Source organism: Scyliorhinus canicula, chromosome 5 (assembly GCF_902713615.1).
Source record: "Scyliorhinus canicula chromosome 5, sScyCan1.1, whole genome shotgun sequence".
Taxonomy (NCBI): domain Eukaryota; kingdom Metazoa; phylum Chordata; class Chondrichthyes; order Carcharhiniformes; family Scyliorhinidae; genus Scyliorhinus; species Scyliorhinus canicula.
The window spans coordinates 18,589,320-18,611,453 of record NC_052150.1 but is presented as its reverse complement, the minus strand read 5'-3'; the positions used below and the strand labels follow the sequence as shown (position 1 = coordinate 18,611,453).

At 50.5% G+C, this 22,134-nt stretch overlaps 1 protein-coding gene across 3 annotated transcripts in view; it reads right to left on the bottom strand.

Moving 5' to 3' along the window:
- The window catches only part of LOC119965820 (C-C chemokine receptor type 4-like), a 102,902-nt gene that overhangs the window by 15,199 nt on the left and 65,569 nt on the right, over positions 1-22,134 (bottom strand). For all 3 annotated transcript variants that reach the window (XM_038796696.1, XM_038796697.1, XM_038796695.1), the window contains exons 2-3: positions 2,795-2,839; positions 1,679-1,818 (exon numbers count right to left, since the gene is read on the bottom strand). In XM_038796696.1, the coding sequence (XP_038652624.1) occupies positions 1,679-1,801 (123 nt within the window). In that variant the 5' untranslated portion in view covers positions 1,802-1,818; positions 2,795-2,839. The remainder of the gene's footprint in view (positions 1-1,678; positions 1,819-2,794; positions 2,840-22,134) is intronic.

Below are 22,134 nucleotides of genomic sequence, written 5' to 3'. Positions count from 1 at the left end.
AAACATTTTTCTGTCTCTGAAGCAGTGCGGTATAATTGTGGTGAGTTTACACCACCATTTTGAAATGATAGTGCAACGCAAATGATTTTAAGATATGGTATGGGCACCAGATGTGACGTGCAGGACCTACGATCACTAATTTATTGAACCTGCTTCTGCTACTATCAGAATCAAGCTGATACTGATGACTAGTGTCAACTGATGTTTTGGCTGGACCGTGGCTGTTTAGCACACTGGGCTAAATCGCTGGCTTTGAAAGCAGGCCAAGGCAAGCCAGCAGCACGGTTCGATTCTCGTAACAGCCTCCCCGAACAGGTGCCGGAATGTGGCGACTAGGGGCTTTTCACAGTAACTTCATTTGAAGCCTACTCGTGACAATAAGCAATTTTCATTTCATTGGCCTCAGGACCCATTGTAAAAGACGGAAGCGGACCTCAATATGTTTCTTCCAACTCCAAAACGCAACCACGTTTACCCTGGCAACCATGTATAAAAATAAACCAATCATGGTCCTGAATTTCCTCAGGGCATCTTTGGCAGATCAGGATGATGCTGGGAAGCATTCAAGGGTGAAGAGTGACACTCAGGATTCTACTGGGCAGCTCATTTACACAGTAACTGATAGCCCATCACAACTCCAAAATACACAGACAGGAAGGAGCTTCCAGTCACACAGTTTAAATACCCATTGCAACTTATTTTTTTTTAATGTTTAAAAAAAATTTAGAATACCCAATTTTTCCAATTAAGGGGCAGTTTAGCGTGTCCAATCCACCTAACCTGCACATCTTTAGCTTGTGGGGGTGAGACCCACGCAGACACGGGGAGAATGTGCAAACTCCACACAGACAGTGACCCACCCACTGCAGCTTAAAGTGACAGCAGCTTCCTGGCTGGCTAACACAATGTTGTCAGCTCCACCTTCTGTCAGCCTGCCGAACCGCGACTGGCTTCTTGGTAAGCATTGTTTGTGGTCCCTCAAGACTCTTCTCAGAACGGAACAACGTCCGCGAGCTGAGTCATTTCACGGCAACTTCATCATCTAGTGTGACAGCAGACTCAAACACGGAAAAGATCTAAACACAGGACCCGTCATCTCTGTCTGCAGAAATCAAGGTCCTTCTGAACGCATATAAGAAAGGTCGGATCACCTAGCTCAGCGAAAGCCAGTGACATGTGTAACTGAAGCCGTGTGGAGTTGAGTAGCAGTGATGTCGTGTCACCTTTCTCACCCCTAGAACACCAGATCCTTGGCACAAACGTTTCAACGATCTTATGAAGACAGGAAAGACAAGGTCACAGCCTTCCTCATTTTCGTTTAGGCACCCTGGGATCAACTCCACTGATTACCCTAATTTTTTGAAGTTAATTTCAAGTCATTATGCGCAACATTATTGTGGCTCAATGGTCATTAACTCTACTTGGAACCTTTTCTGTGTCGTATAAGGGTCTGGCACATATAGGGTCAATGTAGGGCTGAGTAAAGTATTGCCCACACAGTAATTAATGAGAACACATGACCCGCACCTCGGGGACAGTCTAGTGTTGGGCAGAGCCATTAAGTATGGAGACAGTGCCTGGCTTGTATTCTTTACTGTATATTTATAAATACTTTGAATAATCAATAAAGACATATAGTTAATCTATATGTGGGTGTGAAGACTTCCTCAAGACCTACCGAACTGTAACTGACACTATGCGACATGGTGGCAGCAGTGGGTGTTACAGCAGTTTGCAGCTTCTTACAAGTCCAATCTTTTACGTTGTCGGATCCTTCTAGAATCTGTCCTTCCTGGTTCATCAACTGTCTGCTGGCACCTGGAAAATAGCATTCAACAGCAACCTTTCATCAACATTCAATATTTCTTATCTAATACTGCTAAACCTGTTTGAGGAAAACTAGCACAGAATGCCCAGCAGATGCAGGCTACCGACGGTAAGATCCTGGACATAAAGCTGCAGACTCCATCGGAGGAGTAGGTACTCTGCTTTGGCTATTAGTGATGGAGGGGTCATTGGATCAGGAAAGTCTGGGGGGTGAGTATGTACAAAGTGGTGTAGCCGACTACAATAGTGCTTTCAGGAGCACAGCTACCACCAGGTTCAGAGCATCTTGTCACTTTATCTTGTCACACTCTCTGGAACTGGCACACCCATTCTTAGCTTGTTTCCTTTTCTTCTGAAGATCACACACAGCCAAGTAGGCAGATAATGAGGGGATGAGAAAGGAGGATGAGGAGGAGATTGGTCTCTGTCCCTAACCTTCTAGCTCTTTCCCACACCCAGCTGAAAGAGTTGACTGGGGTGGGAGATGATGTTGGAGATGAGGGAGACTTGCAGAAGACCAGGAGTGGAGCGTGGGAGGGGGCTTGACAATACCTCTGCAAAAGCTCTTTTCTGGAGAGCCAGGTTTCCCCATTTCAAGGAGCAACAGAACCTATGTGTGGGTACTTCGAACCAACTCTCAGAAAATGCTGCAGATGTAACTGTACATCTCCATTGTGGCATCAGGGAAGTATTTTCTTCATTGCAAAATGTAACAGAGGATGAGGCTATTTGGGATCGTAATCACTGGGAGAGCCGGAATAGGTATGAATTACTGATGGCATTCTTTCGATCCACAGTCTTGTCACCTGACACTCTACACCAGGAGCACAGCTACATGACCCCAATGTTCCCCTTTGCTTCAGAATTTACCCAGTTGTATTGATAAAGTAAACATATATAGCACTTGTCAAAAATCACTTAACCAGTCAACAAAACACAAAGAATGGTTTTAAAATAGATTACATACCAAGCACAGCGGAATCCTTTTGATTAGATGGCGGCAAACATAAATCTGTGAGGAAAGGAGTCAGACATTACTAATTAGCCATTTAGTTAAATGGAGTATGATCACTGTTGTGTTGCGTACTCTGGGATAACACAGGCTGCAACTGGATGCAGCTTTGACCAAAAGATACTCCAGACCTTGAAGTTAGTTCAATCTGATTTATTGAACCAGGAGCACAGTTAGCACAGTTCTCTGTGAGTTCGACTCTCTGCTAACCTGTGTGGTTACTCTGTCTGACTGAACCAGACTAGCTCTTTGCCACATGCTGGAGGTGTGATACTGTACATACACCCTGACTCACTTTGCAGATGTTCATCAGTGGAAAGAGGTGGAGTGTGAGCGCCTCGTGCTTTTTATAGTGAGATACCACCCCTGAGTGTCCTGCCTGCTCATTGGTCATGTCCTGTTCTCTGTGTTCATTAGCTGCCTATCTGTGCCTGTCTGTATATTGTTATCTGCATGTCTGCATATCATGACAATTACTAATTAGCAATTTAATTAAATGGAGTATGGTTACTGGGAGAAATTTTCCTCACATACCTCGTGGAATACAGAACATAGTTATTTACGGTGACCTGAAGTACTGATTTCCTCTTCTTTTGTCCCCTAATTTTGGATGGTTTCAGAGAAAGTGCAAGAGGAAGATTAGGTGGTAACAATCCTCCTCCCAGATCCCTTGAAATGGTTGCTCCTCAAATATTGATGGCTGTTGGTTAATTGCATTTAAATGCTGTCACGATGCCAAGCATCAGATTTCTGTCTGTTGCTTGACAGGCCATTAGATAATTGCGGGGCCGAAATCAGTGGCCCTGCCAGCAAAGCTCTGTGGAGGTGAGACTGAAAATCCAGCTGGGATTCGTACACACCAGGTCCTCGCCTTACTCCAGAGTTTCTTTGATCAGCCTGGATTGGCCATGAAGCATCTCGCCACCAAAAACAAGGTCAGCTGATGGAGGAAGGGCAATGTAGGAGCTCCTCACTCAGAAATATCTTCCAGCCAGACGGGACACTGGCAATCGGTTAAAAAAGAAATTCAAGTTCATGCTCAAGATGTAGGCAACCCTGGCGAGGTCGCATTTATTTCTTAACCTTAGTTGCTCAATATGTGTCAACCAGTATGGGACACTCTAACACGAAAGGGTTTCATCTGATGGATGTCCATGTGGCTGTTGTGACCAGTGATACCTAAAAATGCGCATGAATATTTGTTTTCCAGAAAGTTACCACATGCTCTCATTGTGCAGGGGTCCACCCTACCCACCTCTGCCTGTGCTTCTGGAGCAGTGACTGTTGACCTCGCTTCACGCTTTGAAGATTCCAGTTCACCACTGATATAATGATGTTCCCGGAGGCACCAGAATCATTTGTAGAACAGCTGCAAGCCTTTTGAAAGCGTACTTCAAGTGTCCTGATAGAGCTAGGGTAAATCTGCAGCATCGTATAGTCCTAGTGACTGAGGACCATCCTGGCTTGCCACACACTGCACAACTTTTCCAGTATGTGCGTCGGGAAGAGCAAAGTGAGAGGCAAAGGAGCCCTTCACCAGCTGCAGGTCGTCTTTGAGCTGCCCCATTGTACTGCCATTGAAGATTGTGGCCTGAGGTCAGACTCAATGCCCAGTCTCTGTGACCAGTGTTTATGAGGGACGCAAAGGTCGCCCATTTTAGAAAAACGCCCGCTCGCTTGAGCCTCAGAAAAAGTGAACGAACCTTTAATATTCCCAAAATATCCATTGTAACCACTCACAGAATACAAGCGAGCCACCCCCATTGCCAATCTGAACCTGCCAGTTCTCCTGCAACTAGGACCTGCAACGAGGGCAGCAGTTCCTTCACATTCCCACTGAGGTGGGTGATGGTTATTCTCACTCCGCCTGGATTGTGAGTGACCCGTTCCCTCACAAAGAATATGAAGGTCTCTCAAAAGGCATAGGATTAAACCAAAATTGAAAGCTACCGACGTCTCTGAAGATATTCTTGCCCTCCTTGTCCTTATCTGTGTCAACGAGACCTCCAGGGGACACTGTGAAAATCCCGGGATATTGGCCACCCCTCATGCTGCTGGTCCACTTTCAGCCACTCTCTTCTCACTGTGTTCTTGCTGTAGCCATGCCTCTTCAAGACATGCAATGATTTATAGAATCATACACCGGTAGCATGGTGGTTAGCACAGTTGCTTCACAGCTCCAGGGTCCCGTGTTCGATTCCCGGTTTGGGTCACTGTCTGTGCGGAGTCTGCACCTTCTCCCCGTGTCTGCGTGGGTTTCCTCCTGGTGCTCCGGTTTCCTCCCCACAGTCCAAAGACGTGCAGGTTAGGTGAATTGGTCATGCTAAATTGCCCTTGGTGTCCAAAAACAAGTTAGGTGGGGTTACGGGGATAGGGTGGAGGTGTGGATATAGGGTGAAAGCGTGGGCTTGGGTAGGGTGCTCTTTTCAAGGGCCAGTGCAGACTCGATGGGCCAAATGGCCTCCTTCTGCGCTGTAAATTCTAATTCTAAATTCCAATACACCTCAGAATGGACCATTCAGCCCATCACTCCTGTGCTGACTCTGTGAAAGAAATATTCAGTTAATTCCACTTCCCCACTCTTTCCTCATTGCAACACAATTATTTGCCTTTCAAATATTGATACATTTGCCTTTCAAAAGTTTCTTTTGAATCTGATTCCACCATCCTTTCAGGAAGAGCATCCAAGATTATAACAATATTGCACAGAAAAGAATTCTCCTAACCCACCCTCGATTCTCTTGATAATGACTTTAAATCAGCATCCCCTGCTTACCAAACCTGCCGCAAGTGAAAATAATTTCTACTCTCTAAACCCATTGGAATGTTGAACAAGGTAACTGAAGATGCTCTAGCCTGCTTTGTCCTTACATGTGTCAGCGTCACCTTCAGGGAACTCTGAGGGGGTTCCATCTTGGCTCCATCGGCCAAGTCGCGCCAGAACCGGGGGCATGACATGGCCGCTCGATGCCGGGTGAGGCCTCCCGTGGGCTTCCAGACAGCCACGATGCCTCGCAGTGTCTACCCCAAGTCCCGCAAGGTGGCGCGACCAGAATCCCACCCACAATGGGCAGGACCGCGCGTACATACCCGCGATCTACCAGCTTCCCAGGATCTACCGGCACCCCCAGGGTGGCATCAGTCTGGCACCGTTCGGTGCTGATCCAAACAAACGTGGACCGGGCAGAATGGCACCCGGGGCCTCCCAGGCCATCGGAGGTCCCTGGATGGTCAGAGTGGCCCCCTTTGCTCTCCTCCTGGAATGTGGACACTGCTAGCTGACAGGGGCACTGCCAAGGTGTCAAGCTGTCATTTTTTGCATGGCAGTGATAAGAACATAATAAGAACATAAGAACTAGGAGCAGGAGTAGGCCACCTGGCCCTTCTAGCCTGCTCCGCCCTTCAATGAGATCATGGCTGATGTTTTGTGGCCTCAGCTCCACTTTCCCGCCCGATCACCATAACCCTTTATTCCATTATTCTTCAAAAAATTATCTATCTTTATCTTGACCGGGTCAGGGCAGCCCTGTGGGGGGGTGCAGGGTGGTGCATGGTGGGGTGGGGGGGGGTGGTGCCGGGGGGCCCCTCACAGTGAGTTAGTGAGTTGGGGGTTTGGCATCCCAATCTCTCACTGCACTGAGAGCCGAGCGGATCTCCACAGTGCAGAAAGTGGTGCCAAGTGCGCCCTGGTCAGGGAACTCTCCGCTGAGGACCCCAATCTACCTGGATGTGCGTTAGATAGCGGGCTGTTTCACTGTGCTCCGAGTGCCAGCAAACACTCAGCTAATCTCGCACGTTCTGGGACTCTGTCTCCATTCGGGTAGATAGCCTCCTGAGTGTGGGCTAAACCGGTGAGAAACTCCCCAAGGCCCAGCGGTGGAGAACTCCCTGGCAGAGCCGGTGGGAAGCTCCCAGCCAAACCTACCACAAATGACACTTCGAGTGGAATTTAACGGAACAATTTCTAAGTTCATTTGTGGCGAGTTTTGCAAAGAGTTTCCCACCGGCTCAGCCGGTCCGTTCCCCACCGCTACCCAATGGGACTTAGAGCATGATTCAACTAATTGGGAACAAAGTCCCATAGCGAGCGCGTTTAGCTGCGTGTTTCCCAGCAGTCGCAGCGCCATGAACCACATGGTTAAATAACGAGACTCGCGTTGTATAACGGGCCTCAGCTGGGAAATAGCCGACGGGACCCCGCGTAGCCCCGTTTTGTACTGAGGAGCTCCGCTCGCAGGAACTCCCCAATGTAGTGAGAGGTCGGGATGCCATTTTTAATCTCCGAGGCCCTTTGAAGCGACCCCCAAATCCCTCCCCCAGCCTGAACGCACTATGGGAGTGTCCCCAGCCCCACTCCCATAACTTTGCAAACACCCTCACAGGGCACACCGACCCGATTGTGCACCCAGCTGGCATTGCCAAGGTGCCAGGCTGGCACTGCCAGGGTCCCTAGGTGGCACCAGCAGTGCCAAGGTACCACCCTGCCGAAAGGGCAAGCAACTTAGGGGCTACGAGTGCCATTCCACCTCGTCCCCATTTGTGGAGACTGTCATAATATCCACTCATGTATATAATGAGATGCAGACAGGCAGTGATTGACACAGAGGATGACCAGTAAGCATACAACACAGTACAGCCAATCACCAGATAGGACACTACCACTATAAAGCCAGAGGGCACTAGGTTTCCCGTCATGAACATGGTCTCCAGCTCAACAGGCCCAAGTGCTCATTTGGTCAATCGGATATTAAGTTTGTAGGTGACCACATCTCGCAGCAGGTTCTGCAGCCAGACTCCGACAAGGACTTGGTGATCAACGCCATGACCCCGGAGGACAAGAAGGCGGTCCTCCGCTTCCTCGGGATGGTCAACTTCCTCGGGAAATTCATTCCCAATATGGCATCCCACACCACGGCCCTCCACCATCTTATCAAGAAGTCAACGGAATTCCAGTGGCTGCCCACACATGAAAAGGAATGGCGTGAGCTGAAGGAAAAGCTCACCACAGCCCCGGTTCTAGCGTTTTGGACCCAACCAAGGAAACCAAGACATCAGCTGATGCAAGCCAGGATGGCATTGGGGCGGCGCTCCTCCAGCGAGATGACTCCTCGTCCTGGGCTCCAGTGGCATATGCCTCCAGGGCCATGATGCCCTCTGAGCAACGGTATGCCCAGATCGAAAAGGAGTGTCTGGGTCTCCTGACAGGAATAGTCAAGTTTCATGACTACGTTTACGGCCTACCGAAATTCACGGTGGAAACGGACCTCAGGCCTCTAGTCCACATAATCCAGAAGGATTTAAATGACATGACACCTTGGTTACAGCGGATTCTTCTTCGACTCCGCCGCTATGACTTCGAACTAGTCTACACGCCAGGCAAAGAGCTGATCATTGCAGATGCCCTATCCCAGTCCATCACCACACCTTGTAAACAAGGTGACTTCATCTGCCACATAGAAGCACAAGTGTAATTGTGTGCCACCAACCTTCCGGCCTCTGTCGAACGGGTGGTCCAAATACGTGAGGAAACGGCCAAGGATCCTCCACTGCAGCGTGTGATGCAGCACCTTACCCATGGCTGGCAGAAGGGACAATGTCCCTAATTCTTTAACGTGAAAGACGAGCTGACGGTTGTGGAGGGAATCCTTCTGAAACTCGACAGGATCGTTATTCCTCAGAGCATGCAGGCTATGGTGCTGGGTCAACTCAATGAGGGTCATCTTGGAGTCAAGAAATGCCGACGCAGAGCTTGGGAAGCGGTTTATTGGCCGGGCATTAACCAGGACATTGACAACACGGTCCTCACCTGCCCCACCTGTTTCAACCGGCTCAACCCAAGGAAACACTGCAACAGCACGAGATCGTGACCTCTCCGTGGTCCAAAGTAGGTGTAGACCTTTTCCACGCCAATGGGCGTGACTATGTACTCCTGGTCGACTACTTCTCCAGTTACCCAGAAGTGGTGAAACTGTCCGACCTCACGTCGAAGGCGGTGATCAAAGCCTGCAAAGAAACGTTCGCCAGGCACAGGATACCGCTCACGGTAATGAGTGACAACGGTCCTTGCTTTTACAGCCAGGAATGGTCTGATTTTGCACAGTCCTACAACTTCCATCACATTACCTCCAGTCCCCACTACCCGCAGTCAGACGGGAAGGCCGAGAAAGGGGTCCATATTGTCAAGCAGTGCAAGGCTGCAGACTCGGGCTCCGACTTCAACCTGGCACTGCTGCCATACAGGGCAACCCCACTGTCCACTGGGTTGTCTCCAGCGCAGATGCTCATGAATCGCACTCTGAGGACCACAGTTCCAGCCATCCATGTTCCAGACATTGACCACCTCACGGTTATAGAAAAAATGCAGCAGTCCCGGGCCCAACAGAAGGCCACATATGATGCTCATGCCACGGATCTACCCGAGCTGGCTCTAGCCGATCATGTTCACGTCCAGTTGCCTGAGGGCGGCTGGTCAGCCACAGCTCTTGTTGTCAAACAAGTTGCCCCAAGGTCTTTCCTTGTCCGCATGGCTGATGGATCCTTGCTACGGCGCAACAGACGGGCATTGTGAAGAGTTCCACGCCCACCACCTGACCGCAGTGCTCCGCCGGCCATTATACTTCCTTCGGACGTACCCTGCCATGAGGCCACCGATCTGCCAGCGATCCTGCTGGCCCACGCGACCACTGCGATGGCAGCGATCCCACCACCACTTGCAGGCGGCTCCTGATCCACCTCTGCAGCGATCGTCAAGAATTCGTCGCCCACCACAAAGAGACTGTAGACTGAACTTTTGTGACTGAATTCATCGATTTAACCTTTGTAAATAGTGCTTCGTTTGCCATGTATCTGCACTATCGACACCTTCCCATGTTTATACGTTTGTTCAAGCACCGTTTGTACATAGTCAGGCATATAAATATATACGTATACATACCTCATTATTTATTTAACTAAAAAAAAAGGGGGGGAGATGTCATAATATCCACTCATGTATATAATGTTGTAGACAGGCAGTGATTGACACATAGGATGACCAGTAAGCACACAACACAGTACAGCCAATCACCAGTCAGGACACTGTCACTATAAAGCCAGAGGGCACTAGGTTTCCCGCTCTCTCTGGACCCAGCCACTGAGACAGTCAGAGTCCACGAGCTAGCCAGTGCAGACACCATGTGGTAGCTAGTAAGTCTGGTCAGGCTACTACAAGGTCACCAGTCAGATCAGTATAGTGTCGACCCACAGCTGACTACTTATAGCAGTTCTATAGTTGAATAAAACAGTGTTGGACCTTCTCCAGTGTTAGACGTCTGTTTCTAACTTCCCTGCATTGAGTGCAGTCCACATCGAACCAACATGCCTAACACATCAGGGACCAGTGCCAAACAGCGCTCACCTAAGATCTCCAAGGTGAAGAGGATAGATCGCAATGCCTCAGGTACCTTGGAATCTGCACATTAACGTGAGAATAGCTGTCTCGCTCTAATATGCAGATTTGCCAAAAGTGATCCTGCCCACAATGGACGGGATTAACGTCGCAAAAGCAACGTCTCACTAGATTGCGTTAGGTCCCGTGCGGGTTGAAATCCCGAGAGCAGGGTCTCCCGGCTTTTATCGCACAGGCTACACCGCAGCAAGCCAACATTCAGGCACAGCGAGGCCATTGGATTGCCACAGTCACTTTTCCGGGCCCAGGGTCTTTCTCTCTGGTTTAGCCCACACAACGGGCAGGATTTACTGGCTGTTCATGCTGGCAGTCCCACACTAATGCGCAGGTTTCCTGGTGATGAGGGGTGCAGTCAACTGGAAATCAACGGGACTGGTAGATCCCGCTGGCGGGTCGCTTCCGCTGCCGAAAAATGCGGCGGATTGGTGCGTAAATCCCACTCTTAGAATTCTTCTCAGCACTGGGTAGCTGAACTCAGAAATCGGGCCGCCATTTTGAAAGGGTGCCCCGATCTCAAAGTGAACTTGTGGGTCCCCACACCCCCCACCCACGGGCAATGTCACTCCCCACACACGTGGACATTACCCCACACTATTCCCAAGTGAGGACACCCCGCTATGGGATCCCTGGCGGCCCGGCCCCTCTCTTCAGTTCCCCCATGCCCTATTACAGGCCCTCCCCCCCCCCCCCCCTCCAGCATCCCCAGCCGTCACCCCCGCCTCCACATTCCTTTCATGGGCATGCCCACCCCCCGCGTCGGCCCCTGATCCACAGTCCCACCCTGGAACCTGGGCACATTGATACTGCCACCCTGACAGTGCTCCTGCCAGCTTGGCAATGCCACACGGGCACCTTGGCAATGCTGGGGCCACGTTGCGCTCTCACGCAACACGGCTGGTCGGTGGGTGCCCTTACAAACTTTCCCGTTAGATCGCGCCCTGAGAATTTATTTTTTCTTTATGGTGTTGAATGTTTATTAAGCTGCCCCTTGAGTTTTTCCACTTTGAGGAGACTGACCCTGCCTTCTCCAGTCTCTCGACAGAACTGAAGTCTGCACCCTTTCCAAGACCTAGAAATCCTTCCTAAAGTACAGTGGCCAGAATTAAACGCAACGCCCCAGCTGAGGCCTAACCTTTGATTTGTAACAGTTGAACGTATCTGCTTTGGTACTCTGCAACTTCAAAGCTTTTTTATTTTAACAACCTTTGATCGACTTGTCCTGCCGCATTCGAAGATTTGTATCTACCCCCCCCCCCCCCCCCCCCCCAGGTTTCTCTGCTCCTTCTACGATTTATTCCTTCTCCACATTATTCCTTCCAAACACATCACTTCACACAGATGGTCATGTCCATTTTACCAGTCTACTTCTTCTGAAATCTACTCTTATCTTACCCTGCTTACGACATTCCTGAGTTTCACACCATCTGCAAACTGTGAAATGATGGCATATAATATTTAAATATATATATTTGTGTGTTTTTGTGTGTGTATGGGATATGTACTTCTTTGCTTTCTGTCTTGACGTCAGGCCAGCTCACTTCCTGTTTTAACATCAGTGGGGCAGGGCAGGTGACCAACCAGCTCCCAGGACCCGATTCCCTCATTTCAATATTTTAATGAGGCAGTGTTCCAATTTGAATTCTCTTCCCTGTACTTAGCGGTGAACTGAGGCAGACTTCTGTCCATTTCCATAGCGAGCGGTTCACGGAACAGGTCACTAGTCTGTCACCAGAGGCTTACGGTTTGAGGGGCACCACTCCACCTCAAGCGTGGCTGACCAGGAATCTCTCCCACTGCCACCCATTGGCAGTGTTGGAAGGATTTGGAAGGTGGACACTCAAACCTGTTTGGCCGCATCATGAGCGGACCTTCCTTGATTATCAAGTCCTGGGGGGGGTACTCAAACCCGGAGCTCCGGTTCAAAGACGGGGACGCGCCCAGCTACGCCACAAGAGCTCCAAATGAGGCATTGTGATTGTGCTTCAGAATTCTTTCGATATTGTGGTTATTGTCCCTTTAAGGGCAACACAGCAGAGTAAGGGCCACATGGCCTGGGTGACCAATCAGGAACTCAGAGTGGGGAATCGCCGCAGGTGGAGGAACTCTCCTCGGCAGAGACATTCCAGAACTCTCTGCAGCTCTTGCAGTTCCTTGGACATAAATCTTTGTTGACTAGTGAAGTCTTCAAAAGCACATCATTACAGCTATCCATCTTCAACACTGGCTGACAGGAATTCCCAAGCTACAGAGAGTCGAGGACTGCGCACAGAGCAGGTAAATGCTTTTCCAGCAGGGTTTGCGGACCAGGAGGAGTGGGATGTTCGGATATTGTTTGTCTGTCCTGTGTTCTCTTTTCATCCCCCGTCCTACTGCCTGTTCTGATATACATTCTTCGGGTTAACTGCTGCAAAGTTACTGAACCCTTTGGGATTTCCGTTAAATTGTCATCTTTGGACACTGAGGGAAAAACCTCCCTTTTCGGATGGGCTGGTCCGAAAACATCCCCTTTAGGTTCAGTGGCAGAATCTGTGATGTCGTTTAATTGAGGCCACCATGGTAGCACAATGGTTAGCACAGTTGCTTCACAGCTTCAGAGTCCCAGGTTCGATTCCCGGCTGGGTCACTGTCTGTGCGGAGTCTGCACGTTCTCCCCGTGTCTGCGTGGGTTTCCTCCGGGTGCTCCGGTTTCCTCCCACAGTCCAAAGATGTGCGGGTTAGGTGGATTGCCCTTAATGTCCAAGAGGGTTAGGTGGGGTTACTGGGTTACGGAGAGAGGGTGGCGACGTTGGCTTCAGTGGCGTGCTCTTTCCAAGAGCCAGTGCAGACTCGATGGGCCGAATGGCATCCTCCTACACTGTAGATTCTCTGATTCTATGATTCTATGACTTGGCAAGCAGCCAATCAGTGTAGTTGGAAGTTTCAATGTTCTCCTGGCAGGGCTTGTGTTTGCTGAAGCCAGTCAGCAACTTTCAGGGATGAAGGCGGGTCTTTCAGGTAAAGAATGGATAGTTGATAAAGCTCCAAGATCTCTGCCTCAGTTCAGAAAGGACGGTACTGGGAGTGAAAGTGAAACTTGGAAGCCAAAACGTTACCATTGTATTGTGGTGGGACATGATCGTTCAGCCCGTAGGAAATGGCAAGGAAGGCCCTTGAGCGTTGTGAGGGTTCGGAAGGAGGATTCTGAGAAGGAAGTGGAGGTGGAGAACACTCCGGTGCAGGTGGTGGCATTAACTACATTTAGGAGACCCAAGTTGAACACTGCCTTGGGGGCAGCTGCAGAGAATGAGGTAGATGAAAGATAGACTAGTTTTGTGTCAAAGGGGAAATTCACCCCATTTTCCTTAATCGAGGTAGCCAAACCCATAATGATTTTAAGAGACATAGGGGCTACTCAAACCCTTGTGCTGGAGAAGGATTTTGGCTTTCCACCAGACAGCTCAGTGAAAGCTGAGGTATTTGTGAATGGGATAGGTGGAAGTTGTATCCCAGTTCCGTTGTATAAAGTGCAGTTGGAGTGTGATTTGGTGTCAGGACCGGTCATTGTTGGAGATGTTACGGAATTTCCAGTGGAAGGAATAGGCTCAGTTCTGGGGTTTGTGGGGCTGGAATTGACTGTGCACCCGCCTAGACTCATAACAAGGAGTCTCTTCCCCCAATGACCCAGTGTTCTGAACACCTCCCGTGTAATCTGATGCCCTCTCCATGACCTGCAATCTCCTCCCAGTTCACTGCATCCCTCCATGGACCCCTTCTCCCTCACAATATTCTCATCCCCTTTCCCCCAATTTCTTCCTCCTACTCTGTCCGCCATGCTCCCTTGGTGTGCCCTGGTACCATTGGCCTACCTCCCCAACCTGACTGTCTGTGCCAAGGGAACAGTTTTTAGAAATTAGATTCAGGCCCTGTCAATAAATTGAGCAGGAGTTGGGGGCAACATGTTTTGGGTTTTCAGATTGCAAAGCTGCACCCCACCCCCACCCCTCCCCAGTGTCTCTCTGTCAATATTGGAGTCGTTATGGGCAGAGAACCTGCTAATTGGAGCTATATTTCCTTCAGCAATCAAGGATGCATTCCATCTGGACTGGGTGACTATCCTACTCTGAGCAATGTTAACTTTTAGGCATTCCTCATTATCTATTTTCATCCTATCCTTTTTCTCTACTACTTCCTCCTTTATTGTGACATTGGCAACATCCTCATCTCTTGTGAAGATGGATATTAAAAATTAATTTAATACCTCAGTCTCACCTTAACAGGAAGATTTTATTTTGGTCCTTAATTAATCCACCCTTCCTTTGACCATCCCGGCTTGGGTCAATGTCTGTGCGGAGTCTGCACGTTCTCCCAGTGTCTGCGTGGGTTTCCTCCGGGTGCTCCGGTTTCCTCCCACAAATCCCGAAAGACGTGCTGTTAGGTGAATTGGACATTCTGAATTCTCCCTCTGTGTACCCGAACAGGCGCCGTAGTGGCGACTAGGGGATTTTCATAGTAACCTCATTGCAGTGTTAATGTAATCCTACTTGTGACACTAATAAAGATTATTATTACTATTATTAAAATACTTCAGTGTTATCTTTTATAATACCCACTAATCTTTTCTAATACACTGCCTTTCCTTCTCTTTTTTCTTTTATAAATTTAGAATACCCAATTCATTTTTTCCAATCAAGGGGCAATTTAGCGTGGCCAATCCACCTAGCCTGCATATCTTTGGGTTGTGGGGGCGAAACCCACGCAAGCACGGGGAGAATGTGCAAACTCCACACAGACAGTGTCCCAGAGTTGGGATTGAACCTGGGACCTCGGCGCCGTGAGCCAACAGGGCTAACCCACTGCGCCACCGTACTGCCCTTGCCTTTCCTTCTCAATTCTCTTTCCAGTTCCCCTCTGCAATTTCTATGCTCCGCTTGGTTCTCAACTGTGTTATGAACCTGTCATTTACCACAAGCCTTTTGTTTTCTGTTTCATTCTAATCTCTTTAGCCATAATACAACACCAGATTTGTTTGCCCTTCTTTTCTCCCTCATAGCCCAGCCTGTACCTGAACAATGTCCTCTTTGAAGATTTTCCTGTTGCTCATTTAATGTTTTACATGCACATCTTCCATACCAATCCAACTCACTGCAATCAGCCCTCTCCAGTTGAGTATCTTCACCTTTGTTTCTTGTCTGTTTCCAGTCTATTTCTATAATTACTCTGAATCTAATGATATTGTGATCATTCTTTCCCAAATGCTCCCCGAATGGGACATCCTCCAACTGCCCCAATTGATTTCCCCAAATTAGATCCGGTACTGCTTTCTTCCTCGTTGGGATGGAAACATCAGCGATCAAGAAAATTCTGCAGTACAAATTTGAGAAATTCCTCTCCATCCGTTTCCTTTCCGTTAACTTGATTCCGAGGTGATATCGTGGCAATTGAAATCTCACATTATCATGATGCTGCTGGGATTCTGATATTTCTTTGAAGACTCACCCTGCCATCTCATCCCACTATTTACTAGTCAATTGTGGACTGCCGGCAGGGTAACAACTCCCATTCTTCTCCTTAACCCGAGCTGAATAGATGCTGACTTTAAATCGTTTCCCAGGGCTGCAACAGTTGATCAGTATCTGCCAGAGAAGGTTAAGTTCCTCTTCCTGCCCCTGTCTAAGCCAGCTCTCATCAAGATATTTAAAACCCTTCCAATTCCTTGCCACTCCCTAACCCACCAATCTCCTTCAATACCCCAAAATATTTTTGAAAGTTGTTGGAATATGGACGTCACTGGTTGGGCCAGCATTTCTTGCCCATCCCTAACTGCCCTCCATTTCAGCGGGCTTTGAAGAGCCAACCACCTTGCTGTGGATCCGGAGTCGCGTGTAGGCCAGCCCAGTTAAAGACAGCAGATTTCCTTCTTCTAAAGTGAACCAGATGGGTTTTTACGACAATCGACTTCTTATATTCCAGATTTTTAAAATTTGAATTCGAATTTTACCTTCTGCCACGGTGGGATTTGAAGCCAGATCTTGCCCTGGGTCTCTGGACTAAGAGTCCAGTGACAGTACCGTTATGCCACCTTCTTCCCAGTCATCTAACTATGCCCTTTTTTTTACTTCATCACCATTGTGGCCATGCTTTCAGCCATAAAGGGCCTACTTTTTGGAATTCCGGCCTAACTTTTTGTCTCTGTTGTGTACGCACTTTTATTTTGGCGGGAACAAGGTCACTTTAAGAATGTGGTCACGTGACGTACTGATGACATCATCAGCAGAATAATAGTCACCTGTTCTAGCAGCATGTGGAGACGGCACCATCCAATAAAGTTCTTGTCGTACCTTTGTGATCTGAAAGCCGATGCTTTTAAAAATACCGCAAAGAAAACTGGCAACGAGGAGGTCGCAACATGTCAGCAGACCCCCGGGGAAGTAAAATGAAAGGAAATATCGTCAATCCTTGCGCAGGTATCTGAGTATAATTGAGAAGCTCAATGCTTCGCTCCACCAAAGCTGGAAACAAGAGGGGTGCCTCATAATAGCAACAACTATCAAAGTAACTGAAATTTAAACAAAGATTTCAGTGAAAACAGCATCAAAAGAGCTTGCCATGTGCTCTGCCCAGAAAAGTTCTGGAACAATGCATCCACCACTGTGAGCAGCAAAGCACCCTGCAACAATAGTTTGGTGTTGGGGGTGTTCCAAGTGTGGGGTTCTTAGTGTTGCTAAATTCGGGATGGTTGGCGTAGTGTTCGCAAAAGCCACAAAATGGCTTGAACTTGAGCAAAGCTATAAATTTATTAACACTACTAATTTTGGATTAGGCACGTACTCCTAAAGAATACACAGTTGATTATTAACATATAAACTATACTCATCGACAACTAATCTTTATACTTATATAAACGATGACCTGCTCTTCCTCACACTATCTGTACTTCTGACTCTCTCAAGCTAACGCCTGCACACTCTCTCCCCACAAGACTGTGTGCAGGGCCAGCTCAAGGCACTGGCAACTCGGGCAGTCGCCCGGGGCGCCAATTGCTAGGGGGCGCCAGAGACTCGGGTCCCGCGCATGCGCAGTTGGGCCGGTGCCAACCAGCGCATGCGCGGTGGCCGCACTCCCCCACGGCGGCCCCCCCCTCTGTCCGCCCCCCACTCTCGGCCCCCCCCTCCTCTCGCCACCCCCTCCTCTCGCCCCCCCTCCTCTCGTCCCCCCCTCCTCTCGCCACCCCCTCCTCTCGCCCCCCCCTCCTCTCGCCCCCCCCCTCCTCTCGCCCCCCCCTCCTCTCGCCCCCCCTCCTCTCGCCCCCCTCCTCTCGGCCCCGCCCCCCCTCTCGGCCCCCCCCCTCGGCCCCGCCCCCCCTCTCGGCCCCGCCCCCCCTCTCGGCCCCGCTCCCTCTCAAGGGCGCCGAAGTTCAGCTTGCCCGGGGCGTCAGCAACCCTAGGGCCGGCGCTGACTGTGTGTGTGTGTGTGGGGGGCGGGGGGGGGGGGGGCGGGGGGGGGGGGGGGGGGGGGGGGGAATTCTGGTGCACCCAGAAAAACTAGGCTCGAAAATGTATGGTGAGATTGTGGCGATATCGCAAGGCCATTCCTCACCGAAACCCTTGGTCTTCACTGAGACGTTCAGATTCCATTAACATAACCAGCAAGAAGGTGAATAAATCACACAGTTTGAAATGAAATGAAATGAAAATCGCTCATTGTCACAAGTAGGCTTCAAATGAAGTTACTGTGAAAAGCCCCTAGTCGCCACATTCCGGCGCCTGTTCGGGGAGGCTGGTACGGGATTTGAAACGTGCTGCTGGCCTGCTTTAAAAGCCAGCTCTTTAGCCCTGTGCTAAACAAGCCCAGTTTGCTACCAGTTAGCTACCAGTTTGCAGCTACTTTAGAGAAATTAGCTGAATACTGTGAATTTGGAGATGTCTTGAACTACACCATTAGAGACAGACTTGTGTGTGGGCCAAAAGCTATCCAGAAAAGGCTGTCAACAAAAAGCAACTGAGACCTGAAAAGGCTTTAGAAGTTGCAATTTATATGAAACTAGCAGCTAAGGAACACAACAGTTAAGCTTGAGCACTAACATCTATGAAATATCAGCTGAGACCACAACACAGACACAGATTCGATATTGCCGTTGATGTGCAAAAATTGGGCACACACCAATTGATTGCTGGAGTAAAGATGTGAAAGACAGTGGGCTGGATTCTCTGCACCCTGATGCAGAAATCGCGGCTGACATGAGGCGGAGAATCCACTTTCCTGCACAGAATCGGGACTGAGGTCGGTCCCCGATTCTGTGGGCCCCGAAATGCTTGGAGAGTACGGCGTGCCATCTAGGAGCTACCTGGGGCTATTGCCAGAGGCCCGCTCCGCCATTCTCCATCTCGACCAGCCAAAGTCCCGACGGCGTGGATCAAATGTGGTCCAGCTGGTCGGGATACTCACGGGGCGGCTGCGGACATAGTCCGTGGCCGCCCTGTTTGAGGGCGGGCCGATTGGTGGGCAGGGGAGGGCGATTTAGGCGGCCGGGAAATGTTTGTGCAGGCATTGAGGGTCGGGCGTGCGGCCGATCGGGGGGGGTTTAATTTTAGGGTCCAGCTCCGCGGTCCGTCTCCGTCATGGAGCATGGCACGGCTGCTGGAGGCCGCTGCCGTGTGCTTGCACGGCCTCCGACCCGGAAGTGCGGGGGCCCATTTCTGCAGCAAAAGCTGCTCGATCTCCGCCGGGTCCCTGCTAGCCCCATGCAGCGACAGGAATATGTGGCCCTTTCATGCCAATTTTTCTGGCGTGAAACGCCACAGTTTTGACACCGGCGTGGGGGACATAGTCCCCATAATGGAGGATCCAGCCAAGGAATTGTGGTAAAAAGGAGCGCATCGAACATGCTTGTTGGAGGAAAGGCCGACAAGTTTCAAACAAGAATTATATAAAACAAGAACCAAATACATCAAGTGGAAAATTGAATAGAGGGAAGAGTGATATGAGGGACCAGAGTCACAGTCAGATGATAAACCGTCGTTGAACGTATTGGCCACTGGGAGGCGCAATGAGCCCTCACTGGGTTACACCTTTATGGGGCGGACAACCAGTGAAAATGGAGGCAGCCATATTGTCGGTCCCTGAAACAGTTTACCAAGTCAAACTATGCCACATCACCTTGAAACACTCAAAGGTAATACTGAAACCTATACCAGAGAAACGGGACCATATCGATGTAAATGTGCAGCTAAGCAGACAAGTCGCAGACTTGTCCCTGCACGGTGTTAAAGGTAACCATCCAGCCCTAATGGGGAGAACCTGGCTGAAGAGAATGTAGCTAAACTGTGTTGAGGTGAATCTCAAGGTGTCGAAGCAGCCCAACCACAAGCCTAAAGGAACGGAAAGTAGCAGCTGCTGAAAAAGCTCGAAAAGCCGTTGTGGTCGAGACTCAGGCCGGCTGTGTTGGGACCAAGACGGAGGCTCAGCGTTACTGTAACTAATGTGGTTCAGGATCGAGAAACAAAGGGTGAAGAGCTTACGGGAGGTGCATGTGCATGCTGTGACAAAAACAAAGGTCAAAAGTACACTGAAAGACTTGGCGAGGGTGACGGGAATGCATTTACGTGCTCCCTTTGTGAACTCCGAACCGCAGTGGAACACGAAACTGAGCCACATATCTAAACGCCTGATCAGAAGGAAACTCTCCAATTCATTGGAAAGAATATTCAGTTTGGAAAAAGGACTGCTGACTCCCTTCTTGCATCAATGGTCAATGAGAATCAAAAGATTCCCATCGGCAACAACGGCAACACCAGGAGCAAAAGGAGCAGCACGGAGACTCATGAAGGAGTTGTTCCAGATGACCCAATGAAAGAGTTGGACCTGCTCAGAGTGCAGTCTGAAACAACAATATTCCTTTCCCATTTCGCGCTGTACAGCACCATCTGAAGTCCAAGGAACACACCAACAGCAAGAAGAATGACCATAACCTGACTTTGCTGACAAAGCAATCCTAAGGGCTGAATTTGATATGTTTTTAAAGGGCGAGAACCCTTTTGGAAATCCTCAGGAGCAACAGCTTCAACCAGAGAGGTTAGAAGTTGTATTCCAGAAACAAGACGTAAAACATGATTGTGAATGCAGCAAGATTGAAACCTCAAGGAGAGAGACCTAAACATAGGGCGCGATTCTCCGCCCCCCACGACGGGTCGGAGAATAGCGGGAGGGCCTTCCCGACATTTTTCCCGCCCTCCCGCTATTCTCCTGCCCCCCCCGCCCAACTCCCGACATGAATCGCTGCCGCCGTTTTTTTACGGCCGGCAGCGATTCACAGCTGTTCGATGGGCCGAAGTCCCAGCCCTTTACGCTGTTTTTACGAACGGCAAACACACCTGGTCTGGCCGTTCGTAAGAACGGCGGGAACAACTCGCTTTTTATAACCATGGCACCGATTGGCACGGCAGTACCACGGCCGCGGGCCCGATGCCCGCGCACTATTTCTCCTTCCGCCGCCCCGCAGTATCCATTCGCGGGGCGGCTGAGGGGCATCCCGGCCCGCGCATGCGCGGGTTTCGCGCAAATACGCGATGACGTCATCCGCGCATGCGCGGGTTGGAGTCTTCCAATCCGCGCATGCGCGGCTGACGTCATATGACGCGTCAGCCGGCGCTAACTCCGGCAAGCGGGCTTAATGAAATTCGTTAAGCCCGTGATGCCGGAGCTTACGGCGTCGGGCTGCTAGCCCCGACCGGGGACCAGAATCGGTTCCCGGTCGGGAAGGGGCGCGCTGACGTCAAACCCGCCCGGGTTTGACGCCAGCCTTACGATTTCTCCCGTTTTGGGAGAATCGCACCCATAGAATTTACAGTGCAGAGGGAGGTCATTTGGCCCATCGACCAACCCACCTAAGCCCACCCCTCCACCCTATTCCTACAACCCAGTAACCTCCACAACATCACACAACAGAGGGCCACCATTCTGGAGGAGGAAGATGAACGCCAGGCCTTGTCCGAGGAGGAGGACGCGGGGGAGGCCAGGGATGGGCAGGACATGGGGCCCGGGCAGGCACAGGAGGCAGCATAAAGTGGGCCTGGACCAAGGTGGACGGGATGCCCTAATCGCCTCCAGGTTCACCAACTAGGGGGCCCGGTCAGCGGTACGGCACCCTATCCCACCCCCAAACCTGCCCTCCCTGTGGGTCTATCCAATCAGCCAGTGGCTGTGCCACTTCCCTCTGTGACTGGCTCAGGCCAGCCAGTGCTCGGGAAATGCCACCAATGGCCTCAGCCCTGACCCGCTGTGACTGGGCCACGCTCTGGAGCACCGTTGCTCCAGGTGGTCCTGGTACATGGCTGCCTGTGATAGGGCAGCCCTGCCCCGTGCTTTGGCCATTGCCGCAAAGAGTGCCCCAGGCCTTGGATATCCTGCCCCATGGCCGATACCTTTGCCCCCTAGACCTCTACCGTGGACCCTACCCGTGCGGTGTTGGTGTGGGCGGCACGCATGGTCGGCAAATCCTCCTGCCCCTGCAGGTGGTCGGACTCCTCCAGCTGCTCCTGCAGGCGCTGGATGGTTGCTGACATCCCCTCAGTCCCTGGGACTGCATCGCCAATATCGATGGGACCGCCCTTTCCAGAAGCTGGAACCTGTCCGGGTGGCAGCTAGTCCCTGGGGATGGGCCACCCTCCAATCGTCCGCCTCTCGGGGGTTCCTACCTCCACCTGATGTACTGCAGCACGTGTGTAGTGCCCACCAGACAGTGTCCCAGGACCCTCTTCATTAAAGTGCCCAACCGAGGTGAGTGTCTCTGGGATGGTGGAGGGTGTTGGAGGCAGCTGTGACGAGAAGTCAGTGGTGTCACCGGACTGATGCTCCGGGGTGTCACAGGCTG